Here is a 19,672-nt window from a genome sequence, read left to right as displayed (position 1 = left end):
GGAACAACGTTTTTGACAGTATTCACTGCAAAGAAATAAGAGATACTGCATAATATCCAACTAGCTCCCAAACGGTTACTTTTGCAGATTTGATTTATTTTACCAGTGCAGTCAGCTACATCTCCTTTGGTACAGTTCAGGTTGTTATCTATCTCCTTCTAAAAATATGATTTACTTTTTTCTATAATATATTTATTTATTTCTCTGGCAGTAACCATGCTGTTAAACTTTTTTTTTTTTTTTTTTTACATTTTTTTTAGTGTTTTCTTTTTAAAAAAAATATTTGAGTCCACTGGTGCTGCTGTGGAAAAGTCTGCTCTATTCATATCATTACGCATGAAATTATGTGGGACTTTTTGACCAGATAATTGTGCATCTAGGTGCAAATTTTACTATAGAGACATTTACATTTCCTAAACACCTTTACGGACCATAATTGCAGTTTAAAAGGTGTGAACAAACGTTCAACGATGATTATAACAATGATTACCTCTAAAGTTAACATTTATTGCAGCTGGATGTTGGCATTAAAGTTTCAGAATGATTAAGTATCTATGCTGGTAAACTAAAGTTTGCAAATCACAAATGTATTTTGGATGGAAGCTTTGTGCTAAATATTAATAATAACCTAAAAATGCACGCTGAACGTCAAATAATTAGTATTGCATGTCTTATTAAGTGGTGTGCTGTTTGTCAAACTGTAAATTAAATCATAAATGTAAAATGTATTGCATTTCATCTTCTGGAAAGTTAAAAAAGAAAGTAGCTTAAGTTTAAAAAACAATGTTTGTATTCCTCTAAATGCAAGATATAATATAAGAATAACCATGACAAAAACACAGATTTTATTATATTTAATTATACATTGATTATATCAACCAAATCTCCCCCTTTGTGGTTTCAGCAAAGACACACATTCAACATGAATTCAAGTGAAATAACATTATCACCAATAAGATAATTAACATTCAAGGAAAAGGTAAATGACCTATATATTCAAATATACAGCACTTTCAATTTAAATTGAAATATATATCATAAACAGATAGCTTTAAATAAACATTTCTATTGTTCCCTATGCTCAAATACATTCAAATACACCCAGCGTTTAATGCCCACTCGGCCAACAAGGTTGTGTAAAATGAGCAGATCCCTGCTTAAAATGTGCATTAAATCTGCATATTGCATGTGCCTTCGGCAAACCAAATGAATGAACTTTTTGCAGCCAGACAGTAAAATAAGTCTAATGTTTGTAGTGATGTTTGTAGTATGTTTGTAGTGAATAAGTGAGTATGTGCCACAAGAACTATGTATTAATTAGTGGAAGGAATCTATGGTAACTCCAGGAGGTTGTTCTTGGCATATAAATCTTCTGTGATCTGGTATACTTCAGAGATGAGGGGCAAAGACTCTCCTAACAGAGCAACCACCTGCACCTGATCTCCCGCATTCATTACATTAAAGAAGGTGTCTCGCCCTGGAAGTGCACAGAAGGCCACGCCGACAGCTTTCCTGATGAGCCAGGGGTGGTGCTGAGCCAGAGACTCGTTATAGGCATCCGAACACATGACGGAGGTCTTGCTGTCCTCGGCGCTGGTCCGCAGTCTCTCGAGGAAGAGCTCCAGCCAGCGCAGAGCACGATGGAGCCTCAGAAGAGTCCGGCAACCGGATTCTGGGTGGCTGCCTCTTTTGGTGAGGTCCACCAGCTCATTTTCCAACTCATACTTCACCATGGACTGGATGGTGACATAGTGGGATCCATTTTCTCCTGAAAGGAAGTTCTCTAGGATCTGGATTTTGCAGATCACATCCTTGGAGATGAAGGAAAACACATTCCCTAAACTGTTCATGAAGCTGGTATGGAAAAAGAGCAGAAAATCCATTATAAGGCAATCCATATTTATCCATTTTGGTACTATACGGTTATCCATACCACATGTGATGACCTATCCCAACCCCGCCCCTAAACCTACCCCAACCCCGCCCCTAAACCTACCCGTCACTGGAGTTAAGATCGGTTGTGGTCACGTGTGGTCAGGTGTGGTCCGGATAACCGTATAGTACCTACATTTTTGTACTAATTAATTCTTTCATTACTTTTCCAGACATTTGTAATTAGTTATTTCTATATCTGAGCATTAGACACTTTCAAATGGGCAATATGACTCTTCCATGAATTAAAATTGATTCATGTGAATTGTAAAGGTCTTGAAATCATAATACAAATTAAATATAAAATAAAAATTCCTTCATATTGCCAGAGTCGTGGCAACCCTTTTCAAAGTAGCCCTATTAGACCATTATGTAAAACAATAATAAAACATGTACCCACCTGACCAGCTCTTTCCATCCTGCTATATAATATTCAACGTAAACCTCCTTATTCTCAGTTAGGCTTGATCTGAATGTTTCTAAAACCCTTTGAAGACTGAATGTATCTGCCATTTTTGTTATTTCTTATTCAGCTACCACGAAATAAACGAAGGATTATTTTGGACAAATCCTTATAACAGGGAATACAAGTCCTTATTTATTAATTAGCAAGTAAAAAGTATCTTATGTGTTCTTCTTTGGGATCATATCATTAAAAGGCTTTGCTTTCCCTTTTATCCTCTCTTCTGCGATTTCCTGCATTCTTTAAGTAACGTAGGCAACATTACGCCAATCAAATCACATTTTTCATGTCACATGGTATAAATGTCCATGTGATTGGACGTTGGTTCTTGGCCGTCTGCGGTTGTTTGGGGAATTTAACCAATAGGGTTGAACATGACGTATTCACGCAACGACGTGACATTGGACGTCAATTCTTGCTAGCTTTTTTATGAAGCACAAAGTAGTCTTCCACGAGGGGGCGCTTGAGGGCTCAGAAAGTCGAATTCTCCATTGAGCCGCATTCAAATATCTGTAGGCTTTTAGTCTTATTGGAGACATTTATGCACTGAACACCATAATCTTTTTAATTTATGAACTCCACAGATTTTTAGCTGATAACAAAACATAAATACGCCCCTGAAATCTGAATGAAAACTGTCTAGAAATCACAAACGAACATGATTGGTCCAACCTCACCAGCGCTGTGAAAAGTAACAGTTACCACGTGAACTGTCTGTCTGTACTTCGCTTTAGTAGCGGTCTAGATAATAATTTACTCCTGAATAATAACCGTGGAGGACTTTGATAGCCATTAAAATGAAAATACACAGTGAATAGGTAAAATAAGAGAATTATTAATTAGAATTATAGACAACGAATGGGCCACTAAGCCACGCCCACACATAGAGGGTTATTGATATGCTTCTCACTTGTTCTATGCTGTGGCGTCATCATGGCTAAAGTTTTTTAGCTGCCGTGCTAACCTGTTTTACTATTTGAACATATCCACACACTTATACAATCTTCACAGTTGGTTTACATCCCTTGAAAGTGTGCAATCTGACTAACATGCACCCACCAAGTGTTCATATCCAGCTAACGTTAATCTACTAACGTTACAGTTAAGAGTTTGACTGTCAGTCTCCTGTATCGTTAAACATAAAACATTAATTTCAGATTTTTTCAAAGCTGTCAGGATGCCTGAAATCAAAATCACGCCTTTAGGTAAGACGTTTGCTTCATTTTGTAGGTAACATTTCTGAAAAACGTGTATGAATAAGCCATTGTCAAACATGTGATACTTAACAAAACCGGTAATATATACAAATATTATATATTAATCAGCGAGTAAATGAGTTCAAGTGTTTATGTTAATTTGCTTATTTTACCTTAAAACAACTTATTTTACATATGTATATTAGACTTAATATATACCATCTAATAATACCATATTGTGAGCATATATATTGTATACATGCATTTGTGTTGTTTGAGTTCACATTTCATATTATGAATAACTACATTAGAACTACATTAAAATAACTATATATATATATATATATATATATATATAAGTGATTATTTATTATTTTGACTTATAATTTTATAATATAAATGGGAGTAATTCTAAACCAAGTTCTTCTGAATGTGTTTTCTCGCAGGGGCTGGTCAGGACGTCGGCCGAAGCTGTATTCTGGTCTCCATCGGAGGCAAAAACATTATGCTTGACTGCGGGATGCACATGGGCTACAACGATGATGTACATTTCAACAGTTCTTGCTACGTTCACATATGTGTATTTAATTATGTGTTTTATCATATGTGTATAATTATGTAGTCTACTAGTCCCTTAACTTCCTGTGTTTCATTTCAGAGACGTTTCCCAGATTTTAGTTACATTACCCAGAACGGTCGCCTCACTGAGTTCTTGGACTGTGTCATTATAAGGTTAGTTTATACTTGATTTGTATCATGTGATGGTTGTGTGAGTTTTCCTCCTGTTCATTGTGATTTCTTTTTCCTCCTTTGTGTTCCTCTAAGTCATTTCCATCTGGATCACTGCGGTGCTCTTCCCTACATGAGCGAGATGGTGGGTTACGACGGGCCCATCTACATGACCCACCCCACCAAAGCCATCTGTCCCATCCTGCTGGAGGACTTCAGAAAGATCACAGTCGACAAAAAGGGAGAGACCAACTTCTTCACTTCACAGATGATCAAAGACTGTATGAAGAAAGTTGTGCCACTCAACCTCCACCAAACAGTTCAGGTAAAGTTCATTTTTAAATTAAGTTTAGTTAATTAATTTAAACAGGTTTAATAAACTAATTAATATAAATAATTTTAGTAATTTAATTTGTATTTTTTATTGTAAATTTTTCCCTATTGAAAATGTTTTAAATAAAATGCCATTTAAGCTTCAAATAAATGCGTTTATGTTGCTAATGGTTGCTTTTTTTGGAATAATTTTATCTGACTTATTTATTTGTTGTTGTTTTTTTGCTCCATCAAGGTAGATGAAGAGCTTGAGATCAAAGCGTACTATGCAGGTCATGTGCTGGGAGCCGCCATGGTTCAAATCAAAGTTGGCTCGGAGTCTGTTGTCTACACAGTGAGTGTCACATTAACTATTGCATACTCTCAAATTCATGATGTTCCAGCTACTGACTTAATTTGCTAATTATATCTAAATCAATTTGTATAGGGTGATTACAACATGACACCAGACAGACATTTGGGGTGAGTAAAATCTCTTTTTGTCACACATTTTATGTAACTCAAGTCATGTTTAAAGGGATAGTTCACCCAAAAATGTAAATTCTGTCATCTTCGGAAAACAAATTAAGATATTTTTAATAAAACCTGAGTTAGTTCTGTCCCTCCATTGACAGTTACGCAACTACCACTTTGACGCTTCAAAGCGTTCATAAAGAGATCGTAAAACTAATCCATATGAATTGAGCGGTTTAGTCCAAATTTTCTGAAGAGACACAATCGCTTTATATGATGAACTGACTGAATTTAGACTTTTATTCACATTTAAACATTGATCAGACAAACATAAGCAGAAGCTCAACCGAACATGCTTGACGCGCAAGAACAAACCTCATTGGTTCTGGTTGAAGCTCAAACGTGACGTGTAACAGGAGAATGAACCTCATTGGTTCTCACACGTCAAGCGAACATGCTTGAACCGTTTACCACAATTGATGTGTGAGTTGATGAATGTTTATACGCATGTAAATAAAAGCCTAAATTCAATCTGTTCATTATATAAAGCGATCGTGTCTCTTCAGAAAATTTGTACTAAACCGCTCAATTCATATGGATTAGTTTTACGATCTCTTTATGAACGCTTTGAAGTGTCAAAGTGGTAGTTGCGTAGCTGTCAATGGAGGGACAAAAAGCTCTCAAATTTCCTCAAAAAGATCTTCATTTGTGTTCTGCAGATGAATGAAAGTCTTACGGGTTTGGAACGACATGAGGGCGAATAAATAATGACAGAATTTTAATTTCTGGCTGAACTAACCATTTAAATTCTCTGACTTTGTATACTCAGAGCTGCTTGGATTGACAAATGCCGGCCAGATATTTTGATATCAGAATCCACGTATGCCACTACGATCAGAGACTCCAAACGCTGCAGGGAAAGAGATTTCCTGAAGAAGGTTCACGAAACAGTAGAAAGAGGAGGCAAGGTAGACAAGACTCATCCAATCAGATTTGAGAGCGCTAACTATCCATTTTTTAATGTCAGTTCAATCATACCTGTACGTTCTCAGACGTGTGTGTTTATGTCTTGTTCATTTTGGTGTCTCTCTTTTAGGTCTTGATTCCAGTGTTTGCTCTGGGAAGAGCACAGGAACTCTGTATTTTGTTGGAAACATTCTGGTGAGCTTGTAAAATTGCTTGATCACCTTGATATATTCTGTCAGGATGCTAATGGAAACTGTATATTGGCACAGAAGAACAGTGTCTAATTGCTGGTTGTTCACTTTAACAGGGAGAGAATGAATTTGAAAGCACCCATTTATTTCTCCACCGGGCTGACGGAGAAAGCCAATCACTACTACAAACTCTTCATCACCTGGACCAATCAGAAGATCCGCAAGACCTTTGTACAGAGAAACATGTTTGAGTTCAAGCACATCAAAGCCTTTGATCGCTCATATGCTGATAACCCTGGACCAATGGTAAGGCCGCTACAAAAACAATTATGTGTAATTCATATACTCTGCAAGTCTATAAGGAGGCATTCATGCATTTTTTATTATTATTATGCAAAATATATATCATATCAATTATTTATCATTATTAAATGATACATATAGAAACCTTTTAGAATTAATTATTAATGAGTATTCTAAAAAAATTATATAATTACATTTTTAAATCTTATTTCTTTAAATCTGATAATATACTCTGCAGTTCTATGTGGAATATTCATGGGTTTCTTTATTGTTAAATTAATAATAATAATATTATATTATGCAACATATTTTGTTGTCTATTATTATTTCTTATTATTAAATGACACATGTAGAAACCTTTTAGGATATTAATTTATATTATGTTTTTAATTATTGTTAATATTCTAAAATTAATATTAATCAGAAAGAAGTGTTTTTTTATCTGATCATTGATATACTTTGATCATTTATATACTATTATTATTATGACTACTGCTTTATGCATTATTATTATTATTATTAACTGATACATTCAGAAACCTTTTAGAATATTTAACATGAAAATGTTAAATCTTATTTCTTTAAATCCTATTTTCCTTTATTTAATACAATAATTACATTTTAAATGTAATATTAAATATGTTCGTATAACTGGAATATTTAAAAAGATTTTCCACATCTGTCACAGAATAAGTCGGTGAACAAATCTGAACTCGAGTCTTTTTGGTGATCAGAATCAAAAGATTTGAGATTCGATTCGACTCTCGATTCCCAAGAACTTCCTCAGAATCGTAGAACTGATTCTTTTTACGAAGACATTAACTTTGTAGCCATTTCTGTTGTTATAGCATTCAAAAAGACTTGATAGATTGTTGTGAAGTGAATCAAATGAGTGCATGATATTATAGAAAGCAGCCAGGGACTTTGATATCTGTTCCATCAGGTTGTGTTCGCCACCCCTGGAATGTTGCATGCTGGGCAGTCTTTACAGATTTTCAAGAAATGGGCCGGGAATGAAAAGAACATGGTAAGAAACCTTATGAAACAGCAGAAGATGTTACTGCTAAACACTTGCGTACCACTTCAGCTCATTCAATGCCTGTTCCAGCTCATAGTGGTTCATCGAAAGAGAAAATATATGAGTTTAATGTATTTGTTTCTCAGGTCATCATGCCAGGATACTGTGTGCAAGGCACTGTGGGACACAAGATCCTGAATGGACAGAAGAAACTGGAGATAGAGGGAAGACAAACGGTAATTGCTAGCAGCAAACACAGATTTTAATTGACCTTCACTAGATGGCATCAGAGAACTTTAGTAGTAATCTGTAGAACTGTAGTCTCTATATTGTCCACCGTTTCCCTTAATTTCCATAAAAATTTGCCATTTTTACCTTCCTTGACCAAACCAGAAGTTTATTCTTATGTCAAACCTTTGTATTTCACGTCTGAATCTCTGTTCGGTTACTTGTCAAAACAAGTAACTCAAGTACTCGTGGTTTATGTTAGTGTAAAAAAAGGCATTGATAAGAATAGCTTTTAGAATGGGCTGAATAGCCCAGTGTCTGCAAACAAGTCTCTTACTTTATTGTAAAAACATTAAAGTAACGTGTTTCATTTTATATTTAACATGTTAATTGATTCAATATTAAAACCTTAATATCCATATCTTTGACGTCAAGAAATATGTGATAAAATTCATTTTAACAGTTAACCTAGGGGTATTATACAACATTAGCCTCCTCTTTTAACATTTCAAAAATCTTCAAAAAAACAATAATGGATCTGTACTCGCATCACTTGGATCTTCACTCAACCGTTTCAAAATAGTTTATTATATAGAATAAGACATACTCTCTTTGCTCAGTCATGGCTTGCTGGTTTGGGTTAAAAAACAAAACGAGCGCGTCGACATTGCACGCTCGAGTACTTGATGGCTTCTGACAGCGCTGACTAGTGGTTGAAGTATTCGACCACCCGACTAGTCTATGCAAGCCCTAGTCTCATATGTGGTGTGTGTGTGTTTAGTTGGAGGTGAAGCTGCAGGTGGAGTACATGTCCTTCAGTGCACACGCCGACGCCAAAGGCATCATGCAGTTGATCCGCATGGCAGAACCCAGGAACATACTGCTGGTGCACGGAGAGGCCAAGAAAATGGAGTTCCTCAAAGACAAGATCGAACAGGAGTTCAGTAAGTCTACAAACTCTCAAAATGTATTGGATTGTTTTTAACTGCCGACTGCTTTACTATCACTTATTTCCAGTTCTGTGATTTATTCATGGGCAGGGTAATGCATTACAAGTAACGTGAGTAATCAGATTACTTTTTTTAGAGTTACTTTTTCAAATAAGTTTCTTTGTTTTCCCATTTATTGACTGACAGCTCTCCTGTCCCTATATTGAGAGAAATCAGGAGTATAAGTGCAGAGGTGTTGTATGTAAACCATAGACTGTAAAAAAATATGGATGTAGTGTCCGTGACGTCACCCGTAGGTTTCTGAAGAGCATTTTTGAAGCCCAGTGTGCGGAACTGGTCGTCGCCATCTTGGCAGCGCGTCAACACTGTGCGTCATTTTATGGTGTTGTGATAAACTGAAAATGGGCAAAGAAACAGGATTAGCTGAGGTGACGTGACGGCTAACAGACAGCAGACAAACGGCTAGTAGTGACAGCGGCGGCAATCCACCTGTCACTCAAGTGGCCACGCCCTTAATTATGCAGAACTTTAAGGTTTAATATAATTTAAACGGATGAGTTATAGAAAAAATTCACCCCCCTCACTAGAGCCCTGCACGGGCCTCAAATCTAGGCCCGAGCCCGGCCCTGGCCCGAGACGCTCAGGCCCTAGCCCGACCCGTGTCCGACAGCTCATCAGAATTATCAGCCCGAGTCCGACCCGAGCCCGTGTTTTTTTTGTGTGTTTTTTCCACAGCGGCAGACTGCCATTAAAATATGTCCGTTTTGTTAGTTATGTTTCTTTTCTTTTCATTTCTTTATTAAGTTAATTTAGACAAATGTTTGGAGCATAAAAAATAAATTAAAAAAATGACGACCAAGCAAGCCGAGCCAACAGCGAGTAAAACATGTTTGATCAATTTAGCCTCTCAAATCAACGCTAATACTTTACTTAGCTACAATAAAATCCATAGATATAAAACACTTCAAGCATATCACACAGACAGTTAGTTTTTAATGTTTATTTATTAAACCACAGTGAGTAATTTTTTTTTAAATACTGAGGCAGGCTCAGGCTGCTCGCAACAGTGCTCGCAAACGAAATGAGCAATAGTCAATCTAAACAAATTAAATTAAATAATTCAAAAATCAAAAACAAACTTGCAGGTTATCTTACCTCAAAAATGCAACACAGAACATGGCCATTCTTTTTTCCAGTAGTTTCCAACAGTTAAACGAAAATAAAGTCCAATCAAACGAAAAGTTAGAACAGTCTCTTACAGAGCATCGTGGAGAATAAGAATAGCATCCACAGTGGAAGATTTTAACCCAGTCCTCTCTTCTATCACTCTGCGATTTTTCTCTTAATATTCTCCATTATTTGCACATGAGGTGAATCGTTGGTTCCGCTGACGGGAAACCTTCTGTGTGTGTGCATGCGTGCATGCGACTGTCATGTCAATCATGTCAGTGTAATTATAAGATTATGAAAGTTATGAGGTTATTAAATGTCTTTCTATGTTTGTTTTTCTATCGTCTACGTCAACTTCTCATATATTTTTTAATTAATGTCTAAAAATATAAAAAGAAGGATAACCCCAAAAAGGCCCGAGGCCCGGCCCGCATGTGAACTATGACGTGAAAATTGGCCCGAAGCCCGGCCCTAGGAGCGTAAAAAAGTCGGGGCCCGTCGGGCTCGGGCTGAAATGCAGGGCTTTACCCCTCACAGTTGACATGAAGGGCAAAATTAGCTATAGACCAAAACCACTTTTTGTACCAGGCTGTAAACATATATTTTTTTCTGCTGTAAAGTTGGGCATTTTAACATGGGGGGGGTATTTGTGATTGACTCTCTTTTGGAGCCTGTCTCTAGCGGCCAGTCGATGAATTGCAGTTTTAGTCACTTCCGTGTTGGTTAGAGACCAGAAGGTTACCGCTTAGTGTAATCATGATGGTTATTGTAGTTCTAGACTAAATTTGAACATTCATTTACTCACTTGCAAAAAAACAGATTCAGTGTTCCTCAATATGAATAAAAAGTGAAATGCAAACTCACAAAATTACGCAAACCTGCAATAATTAAATGTTAAAAACACAAAAATTTACTTTATGTACTTAATCTCACTTTATAAACCAATGTTTTTGCAGCTGACCTTCGATGATCCAGTTCGACCATACTAATAAGCAAAAATGAAATAATTTAACTTCACATTTGTGTTTCATTTTTTATTTTATTTTAATGTTGGAATAAGAGTCTTAAACTTTCTTCTCCTGCATCTTATTCTTCTGCGTTCCAGAACAGCAGCACAGCTGAAATGTTTGTTTGAGTTGCGCCCTCTACTGTACAGGAGTGAATTTGCATTTCCCTCAGTCTACTATGGCTTATTCATTTTACTTATGGTGAGAAAGGGCCTTTACATTTGCCAAAAATAGAACTTTTTTTTTTTTTTTGATAAAAAAACAAGCAAGCAAGCCCAGCCCAGGTGAGAAAAAGTAACCACAAAAGTAATATAAAGCAATACTTTTTAAAAAAAGTAACTAAGTAACGCAGTTAGTTACTTTTTTAGGGAGTAATGCAATGTTGATCAATTAAATAGTTTACTTTTCAGTGTTTAGATGTTCTCTTCTGAGAAAAAACGCTTTTGTTTTACCCAATGCAGGTGTCAGTTGTTATATGCCGGCCAATGGAGAGACGACGACCATAGTGACGAACCCCAGCGTCCCCGTGGACATCTCGCTCAACCTGCTGAAGAGAGAGATGGCCCTCGGAGGTGATCAATGACACGTACACCACTGAATGCTTTATTTGACCTGTTTACACACACACCATCATTTCTTTTCTGTCCTGTGGTTAGGTTTTGTAGTTTCTGCTTTTCTATCTATGGATATGGATATAAATATAAATATATGAAACTCTCTCACAGGTCCATTGCCTGATGCTAAAAGACCTCGCACAATGCACGGGACATTAATAATGAAGGACAATGTAAGTCAACATAGCTCTTTAGGTTGGTTTTCATCATTTATTTGACTAATATGAGGTTTTGGATGTCAATAATTCCCTGTTTTCTGAATATGTGTGTGTGTGTGTGTGTGTGTAGAGTCTGCGGCTGGTTTCTCCAGAGCAGGCTCTCAAAGAGCTAGGCCTCAGTGAACATCAGCTGCGCTTCACCTGCCGCGTCCAGCTCCACGACCCCCACAGTGACACCGACACACTCGGCCGAATCTACACACACCTCAAGAGGTCAGCAAACAATACCACACACACACACTTTCCTTTTGCTAAATTGATGCAGCTAATTATGCCCCCTCTATGGGTGTAATTATGCATATTATACCCATATGCAACAGGGTTATTATTGTTAAATAAAATGAAAACGTTTTTTTTTTTTTTTATTGTGAATTGAAATAAAGTAAAATATAAATATTAAATTTAACAAAAATTTTAAATAAGGTGAAATAAGTTTTAAAAAAAATACTAACTGGAAATAAATAAAAACTACAACTGAACTAAATCTAAAAGTAAAATTGAAATAAAAATAAAACCTAAGTAAATAGTAATATAAAAATTTAATAAAAATGACTAAACACAAAAAATTACTAAAAACTAAACTAAATTTGAATGTTAGAAAGTAAACTGAAAATGTAAAAATAAAAGCTATTTCAAAATATTAATAAAACTATAATATATAAATAATACTAAAATAACACTGGTATGTAAATTCTATAATGAAGAACTTTAAAACTTTCAGAAAAAGTCAGTCTTGAAGGTCATGTGTTTCCAAGTCTACAGTCGGTGTGGGATGTTACACTCAGAATTTAGCACCTAGAGCTTAGGTGAGATATCTTAAGAAGTTTTTACTTCAGAGGGCATCACTGAGTCATTTGTGTCATGATTTAAAAATTATTCATATAAACGGGTCTTCAGACTGCAGCTAAATTGGTCGCAAATGCAACAAAACAATGTTATTTTTTCAGTTATCCCCATTGATAGATGGATGGATGGATGGATGGATGGATGGATGGATGGATGGATAGATAGATAGATAGATAGATAGATAGATAGATAGATAGATAGATAGATAGATAGATAGATAGATAGATAGATAGATAGTATACTACTATTTTTGTAGTCTTGATGCTTGGTTCATCACGTACAGGGTCATTGCACCCAAACGCTTGCCCTCAGTAAACAAGGCTGTTACCACTCTAGCCACAGTGTAAATGTCAGCGCATGTGGACAAATACTGAATGAGGTTTGTGCTTTCCTAAAGGTTTCATTAAACGTCAAGTCTTTTTTTCCATGATCTCTTTCAGTGTATTGAAAAGTTACAGCATCCAGCACGTCCCAGACGGCACCGTCATAGTGGAATCCATCGTTATTAAAGTGACGTCCTCGGCCGAGGAGCCCAACCTCAAAGCCATTCTGCTTTCTTGGAGCTATCAGGTGAACAATCATCTCCACTGATGCCCTTCCTAATTTAATAGGGGTTATATTGTGTTCAACTTTAACCACTTAATTTTAGCAATAATATGACCTCTGCGCATGGTCATACAGTCGGTCTAGTGGAATTTACAGCATCTCGCAGCCCACGAGGGAAAGTTTTTGCCCTTATGTTTCCAAACAAACACGGGTTGCATTCAGGGCCGGGTATCGCCAGCTCACAACACAAACCTATCACAATAAATGTCACCATCTATTATGCGGTAGTTCATCACGATTGAAACGGCCACAAATGCTGGAGAGAAAGTGATGTCATCTTCTCGCATGGTTCACTTTCCTTCTCCGATATATTGCGTCTTATAGAAACACCTCCAATCGCAACAAACGCTTAGATCTTATACAGACCTGTTTTTTCATTCATTTGATTTTATTCAGCATTAAATTGATCAAAAGTGACATTAAAGACATTTGCAATGCTAAAACATCTTTCTATTCATTTAAGAATCCTGGGAAAAATGTGAAATGTGTCTCAGCAAATCATCATATTAGAATGATTTCTGAAGGATCATGTGACACTGAAGACTGAAGTAATGAAGCTGAAAATTCAACTTTGCATTACAGGCATAAATTACATTGTATACTATATTAAAAAAGGAAGTGGTTGCTATGAAGTGTAATATATTTTCTTAGTGCGCACAAGAAGTCTCTAAGAAATTAAGAAATATATATACACATGCATACTGTGTATATATGTATATATATATATATATATACACATGCATGCATATATATATACACTGAACATATTTATAAACGCAACACTTTTTGCCCCCATTTTTCATGAGCTGAACTCAAAGATCTAAAACTTTTCTATGTACACAATAGGCCTAGTTTTCTCAAATATTGTTCACAAATCTGTCTAAATCTGTGTTAGTGAGCACTTCTCCTTTGCCGAGATAATCAATCCACCTCACAGGTGTGGCATATCAAGATGCTGATTAGACAGCATGATTATTGCACAGGTGTGCCTTAGGCTAGCCACAATAAAAGGCCACTCTAAAATGTGCAGTTTTACTGTATTGAATAAAAAAAAGGTTGTTGATTGTGGAATGTTGGTCCACTCCTCTTCAATGGCTGTGCGAAGTTGCTGGATATTGGCAGGACCTGGAACACGCTGTCGTATACACCGATCCAGAGCATCCCAAACATGCTCAATGGGTGACATGTCCTGTGAGTATGCTGGCCATGCAAGAACTGGGATGTTTTCAGCTTCCAGGAATTGTGTACAGATCCTTGCAACATGGGGCCGTGTATTATCATGCTGCAACACGAGGTGATGGTCGTGGATGAATGGCACAACAGTGGGCCTCAGGATCTCGTCACGGTATCTCTGCGCATTCAAAATGCCATCAATAAAACGCACCTGTGTTCGTTGTCCATAACATACGCTTGCCCATATCATAACCCCACCGCCATCATGGGCCACTCGATCCACAATGTTGACATCAGCAAATCGCTCACCCACACGACCCATACACACTGTCTGCTATCTGCCCTGTACAGTGAAAACCGGGATTCGTCCGTGAAGAGAACACCTCTCCAAAGTGCCAGACGCCATCGAATGTGAGCATTTGCCCACTCAAGTCGGTTACAATGACGAACTGCAGTCAGTTCGAGACCCCGATGAGGACCACGAGCATGCAGATGAGCTTCCCTGAGATGGTTTCTGACAGTTTGTGCAGAAATTCTTTGGTTATGCAAACCAATTGTTGCAGCAGCTGTCCGGGTGGCTGGTCTCAGACGATCTTGGAGGTGAAGATGCTGGATGTGGAGGTCCTGGGCTGGTGTGGTTACACGTGGTTTGATGTAGTGCCAAATTCTTTTGGCTTTGGAGACAGCTTATGGTAGAGAAATGAACATTCAATTCACAGGCGACCGCTCTGGTGGACATTCCTGCAGTCAGCATGACTGAATGTGTTTGGGATGCTCTGGATCGGCGTATACGACAGCGTGTTCCAGGTCCTGCCAATATCCGGCAACTTCACACAGCCATTGAAGAGGAGTGGACCAACATTCCACAGGCCACAATCAACAACCTTTTTTTTTATTTTTTTTCAGGGGGACCTGAAATGTACCCTTTTAACCTGTTTGTCATAGTGTTTAAAACTATCTTTGTCTTCCTCAGGATGAAGAATTGGGCAGTTTCTTGTCTACACTGTTGAAGAAAGGTCTGCCTTCCTGAATGGTGATACTGATTTGACGTTTGTCTTTGTTTGAAAATAATAATAAAGAATTTTTTTTAAGTAAAATTCAGAAGACTGTCATTTGTGAAAAATATATTTATTTCTTGAATTTGAAACAAAGATACAGTCTTTTCATTCAAGGGCGATAGGAGTCACCTTGTCTTGCCTCAGTTCAATCTTGCATGGTAGACGGCACTTAAAACAAATAGCCTCAGTCAGAATAAAGCCTTCAGAAGCTTAAAAACCCTTGGAAATGGAATAAACGCCCCTTTTCTTCTTCAGCCTCAGTCTTTTGAACCTCCACTTGTAGTGTCCGGTGGCAAAGTAGTACAATATCGGGTCCAGGAGGCTGTTTAGACTGACCAGAGCTATGGTCACCCTACGGAGGATGTACATCAAGTCATTATGTTCGTCCTGTCTCAAGCGGGACAGGAGATGCACTAGATGCATGACATAAGGCAGGAAACACAGAACAGTGATGGCCAGGATGGCGTAGATGACCCTCCGTGCCCCGCGGGCCGTGGAGTTGTTGATCCGGGCGATGCGGCGGGCCACGAAGGGGTAACACACCAGGATAACCACAGAAGGCACAAGGGACCCAAAAATGAGACTGCATATGCTGTAGGGTGCCAAGTAGTCCCAGTCTTCTGAAGTGAAGCCCTCAAAGCACATGTTCTCTTTAGATGACAATGGACATGTTAGCATGAAGGCCAAAATGGCCGACCCAGAGACCAACCACACGGCGGCGCTCACCAGTGCTGGGAGACTCGTGTTGCGGAGCCTCAGGTAGGTGTGAGGGTGGACGGTGGCGATGTAGCGGTCCACACAAGTAGTATTAACATATACTTTGTTTCACTTTTGGGTTGATTTATGACCCCTTTGATTGATTTATGACAATATCACTAGTGATTGACAGGGAATCCATTTGTCACTCAAACTGACTGGTCAGTGGGTGTCAAATGTTTTTTACAGGGGGAACGTCTGTATGGGGGAAACTGTTGCTGATTGTATTTTCCTTTGATTGTTGGGGGTGAAATTCACCCAAGCAGGTATTACGTAATGTTGACACCCTGAGTGTCAAAATCGTTGTTGTTTGATCAATAGGGTAGCCTATATGTTAACATATAGGCAACGCCTTATCTGTAGAGTGGTAAATGTTCTTTTAAGAACAACTGTGTGTGTGTGTGTGTGTGTGTGTGTGTGCACCTCAGTAGGATCAGTAGTACCTGAACTTTAGGTTTTATGTTAATGCCTAAGACAAAGAATCAGACACGTTCATCAAGCCAAAGAGTACTAATTACCCCCACACCCCGTGCTATATTCTTCTCAACAAGAAAAGTTGTCGTTTTTTTCTAGAACATCTGTATCTGTTTCCCGACGCCAATAGGATCAGTGTTAAAGAGACAAAGAATCAAAACATTTATATAACACACAGTGAAGGTGTTTGCGAGTGGAACTGGCAGGGGAAGAGTGCATCCTAAATGGGTTTGTTAATGGTTTTAGGACAGTTGCTTAGGCTAGCCTAGATGTTTAAAGGAGCCGTATGTAAGATTGTGGCCAAAACTGGTACTGCAATCACTTTCAAATTACTGTAGAGCGGTGTATCCCCTCCCCCTCCCCCATATCAGGGCCATTTTATGATTAATTGAAATACATTTCTTAGCCTACATAGCCTACAGCTCCTTTAAAGAATGACACTTCATCAAAAGCTTTCTGGTGATTCTCTGTGCTCGCACACAAAAACATCTTTTTAGTGTATATAAATTTGGTCGTTACTTTTGTTATTTTAGTATTTTAGAAAAGTTAAGTTAGAAAAAATATGTAGCGCTCCAAACAGAAAAAAAGTTCTTGTGCTGCAGGTCCTTGTACTACAGGTGCGTAGAGCCAATGGCATATAGAATAAACAAGAGGAGTGGCTAGCCACACACTGATCCACTCAAGACTGGAAGTCTACAAAAACATATTTTATTTTTCAAATTGCATCGTGCAAAAAAGTGCAAAGTGCATGTGGGTTAAAAACAGAATAGACACCAGCAAACGTTTCAGCACATTGCTATCTTCAGTGCTCATTTAGCAAACAACATTCACCCTTTTTAAGCAAGTCAGCAATTAAGGACAATCAGCTGAATGCAATTATCTCAAAATCTCAATTGTCTCAAGTAGAATTACAAACAAGTATATATGTTTCAAATGAACAACTTCCAATGATAATACAGCATTACAGACACACACAAAAAAAAGAAAGAATGTATTTTACAAAAAACAAGAAAATTCAAGTTCTTCATTCATACCCTCAGGAAATAAAGATTTAAGTTCAAAGATCCAAAAAGCCTCCCTTTGCAATAATTTTCTATCTCTATCTCCACCTCTCCTGTGAGGTAGAATCCTCTCGATGCCCAGGAACTTCATGTCAGACAGAGAGTGGTTAGCAGACTTAAAATGGCGAGAAATTGAAGATGTATCATCCTGTCTCCTAATGGCACTTGTGTTCAATCATTCTTGTGCGTAATGCACGTGTAGTTTTGCCAACATATAGTTGTGAACATGGACAAATGATAATGTAAACAACATATGTACTCTTACAAGTAATCAGTTGTCTAATCTTATACGTTTTTAGTGTACGAGGATGTGTAAATGATTTACATTTGACATACTTAGTACAAGAAGAGCAATTGTGACATGGAAAATTACCCTGGGCATCGACAAGAGTAGTAGGAGAGGAGATGTGGGTGTCAGCATGGACAAGCTTGTCCCTCAAATTAGAGCTCCTGGAAGAGACAAAAAGTGGTTGTTCACTAAATACATTCAATAACTGGGGATCACTTTGAATAATGTGCCAATGATTCTTGATAATGGTTTTAATATCATTACTCAGTGGACTAAATGTGGATTTAAAAATGCATGAAAAATTCTTATTTCTTTTTTTCATAGTCAAATTTCTCTCCTCCTGTTTTTGTAGGATGGAAACATTCTCAAGTGCAGTATCAAGCCACTGGTTGGGATAGCCTCGTGATTTAAAGTCCATGTAAGCTCTGGGTTTTAGACTCAAAGTCTTCTCTCCCAGAACAAATGCGGTGAAGTCTTAAAAATTGGCTGTAAGGTAAACCACGTTTTAGAGGCATTGGATGAGCACTGTTAGCATGAAGGAGACTGTTCTTAGCTGTATCTTTTCTATAAAGAGAAGAGACTGTTTTATTATCCACAATTGATATAGAAGTGTCCAGGAAATTGACATCAGTGAACCCCACATGATATGTAAATTTAATGGAGGGCCTAAGACAATTCATGTACAAAACAAATGTTTCAAAATCACTTGCAGAACCTTTATAAATGACAAAGCAATCATCAATGTATCTCTTAAACAAAATAATATTGTCCAAGAAGGTGTTATTGTTGAAAACATATTGGTCCTCTAGAAAACCCAAATATAAATTGGCATAGTCAGGAGCCATAGTGGCCCCCATGGCGGTGCCCTCAACCTGCAAATAATATTGATTTTCAAATAAGAAATAGTTTTTAGTAAGTACCATTTCAGCCATTTCAGTGATAAATTTAGTCGGAAGACCCTCATCATCAATGCGTAAATCGAGAAAATGTTCTAAAGCCAGTAGGCCCTCATGATGTGGGATGTTAGTATACACACTGAAAAAAATGTTATGTTGAATTTACTTAATTTTATTACGTCAAGGGGTTGCACAAAATAAATTTATCTAAATCCAGATATATTTTTTAAGTTGAGTGTACTTATATTTTGTAAATTGGTTGTACTTATATTTTATAAGTAATTTCAGATTAATAATATTCATAATTTTAGCTAAACTATTTTAAGTTGAATTTACTAAATTTTTTCAAGAATCAGCCTGTGAATCTCAACAATGGTGACAATTATAAAGCATGTTGCAGTGCATTCTGGGTGCCACTAATCAAAACTCATTCATGGCTCCCATCATGCATTGCTGCATGAATAAATAATGAGCTTATGTTCAGAGGTGATCGGTTTCAGTGTTTCAGGTCAAATGATTGTGAAATAATGATTATGTTAAAACACAACCAACACCATCAGATCACCTTTTCTCTTTGTTCATCTGGCTGTTATAACTCAAGTACAGCAGCCAAACAAAATTTAAAGTTTATGGTTTCAGGGTAAAGAGCCCAACTAAAACACACACTGATCCCCATGATGGTAACTTAAAATTACGGTTGTAACATTACAGTTTTCTCCTTCAGTGATTCTGCTTGTTAACA

The 19,672-nt window shown here is 37.3% G+C and overlaps 3 protein-coding genes across 3 annotated transcripts; 1 reads left to right on the top strand and 2 right to left on the bottom strand.

The window, feature by feature from the left end:
* Positions 1-839: 839 nt before the first annotated feature.
* On the bottom strand, positions 840-2,655 carry cptp (ceramide-1-phosphate transfer protein). The gene is made up of 2 exons (XM_084099680.1): positions 2,333-2,655; positions 840-1,854 (listed from the first exon to the last, which is right to left on the bottom strand). The coding sequence occupies exons 1-2, from the start codon at positions 2,443-2,445 to the stop codon at positions 1,332-1,334; spliced, it is 636 nt and encodes a 211-aa protein (XP_083955806.1). The 5' UTR covers positions 2,446-2,655; the 3' UTR covers positions 840-1,331.
* A 648-nt stretch (positions 2,656-3,303) lies between these two features.
* LOC311073133 (integrator complex subunit 11) lies at positions 3,304-15,493 on the top strand. The gene is made up of 17 exons (XM_084098605.1): positions 3,304-3,600; positions 4,038-4,135; positions 4,250-4,323; positions 4,417-4,645; positions 4,889-4,987; positions 5,081-5,115; positions 5,936-6,074; positions 6,203-6,267; positions 6,380-6,569; positions 7,510-7,593; positions 7,731-7,820; positions 8,594-8,756; positions 11,401-11,511; positions 11,665-11,726; positions 11,842-11,984; positions 13,058-13,187; positions 15,370-15,493. Exons 1-17 carry the CDS (start codon positions 3,573-3,575, stop codon positions 15,424-15,426), a joined length of 1,797 nt encoding a protein of 598 aa, XP_083954731.1. The 5' UTR covers positions 3,304-3,572; the 3' UTR covers positions 15,427-15,493.
* Positions 15,494-15,664: 171 nt separating this feature from the next.
* LOC311073174 (P2Y purinoceptor 4-like) lies at positions 15,665-18,998 on the bottom strand (the record flags this gene model as incomplete). The annotated part of the gene is made up of 3 exons (XM_084098656.1): positions 15,665-16,272; positions 18,119-18,195; positions 18,955-18,998. 3 exons carry the CDS (start codon positions 18,996-18,998, stop codon positions 15,665-15,667), a joined length of 729 nt encoding a protein of 242 aa, XP_083954782.1.
* Positions 18,999-19,672: the final 674 nt, after the last annotated feature.

Source organism: Abramis brama (genome assembly GCF_963993115.1).
Source record: "Abramis brama genome assembly, chromosome: 22".
Lineage (NCBI taxonomy): Eukaryota > Metazoa > Chordata > Actinopteri > Cypriniformes > Leuciscidae > Abramis > Abramis brama.
Note: the sequence above shows the minus strand (reverse complement) of the source record. Positions and strands in the feature narration are given on the sequence as shown.

Coding starts and splice junctions, on each gene's coding strand:
- cptp (XM_084099680.1), bottom strand. CDS start 2,445: ATGGCAGATACATTCAGTCTTCAAAGGGTTTTAGAAACATTCAGATCA. Junction 1,855..2,332: donor GGATGGAAAGAGCTGGTCAG/GTGGGTACATGT, acceptor TTTCCATACCAG/CTTCATGAACAGTTTAGGGA.
- LOC311073133 (XM_084098605.1), top strand. CDS start 3,573: ATGCCTGAAATCAAAATCACGCCTTTAG. Junction 3,601..4,037: donor AATCAAAATCACGCCTTTAG/GTAAGACGTTTG, acceptor GTTTTCTCGCAG/GGGCTGGTCAGGACGTCGGC. Junction 11,727..11,841: donor CATTAATAATGAAGGACAAT/GTAAGTCAACAT, acceptor GTGTGTGTGTAG/AGTCTGCGGCTGGTTTCTCC.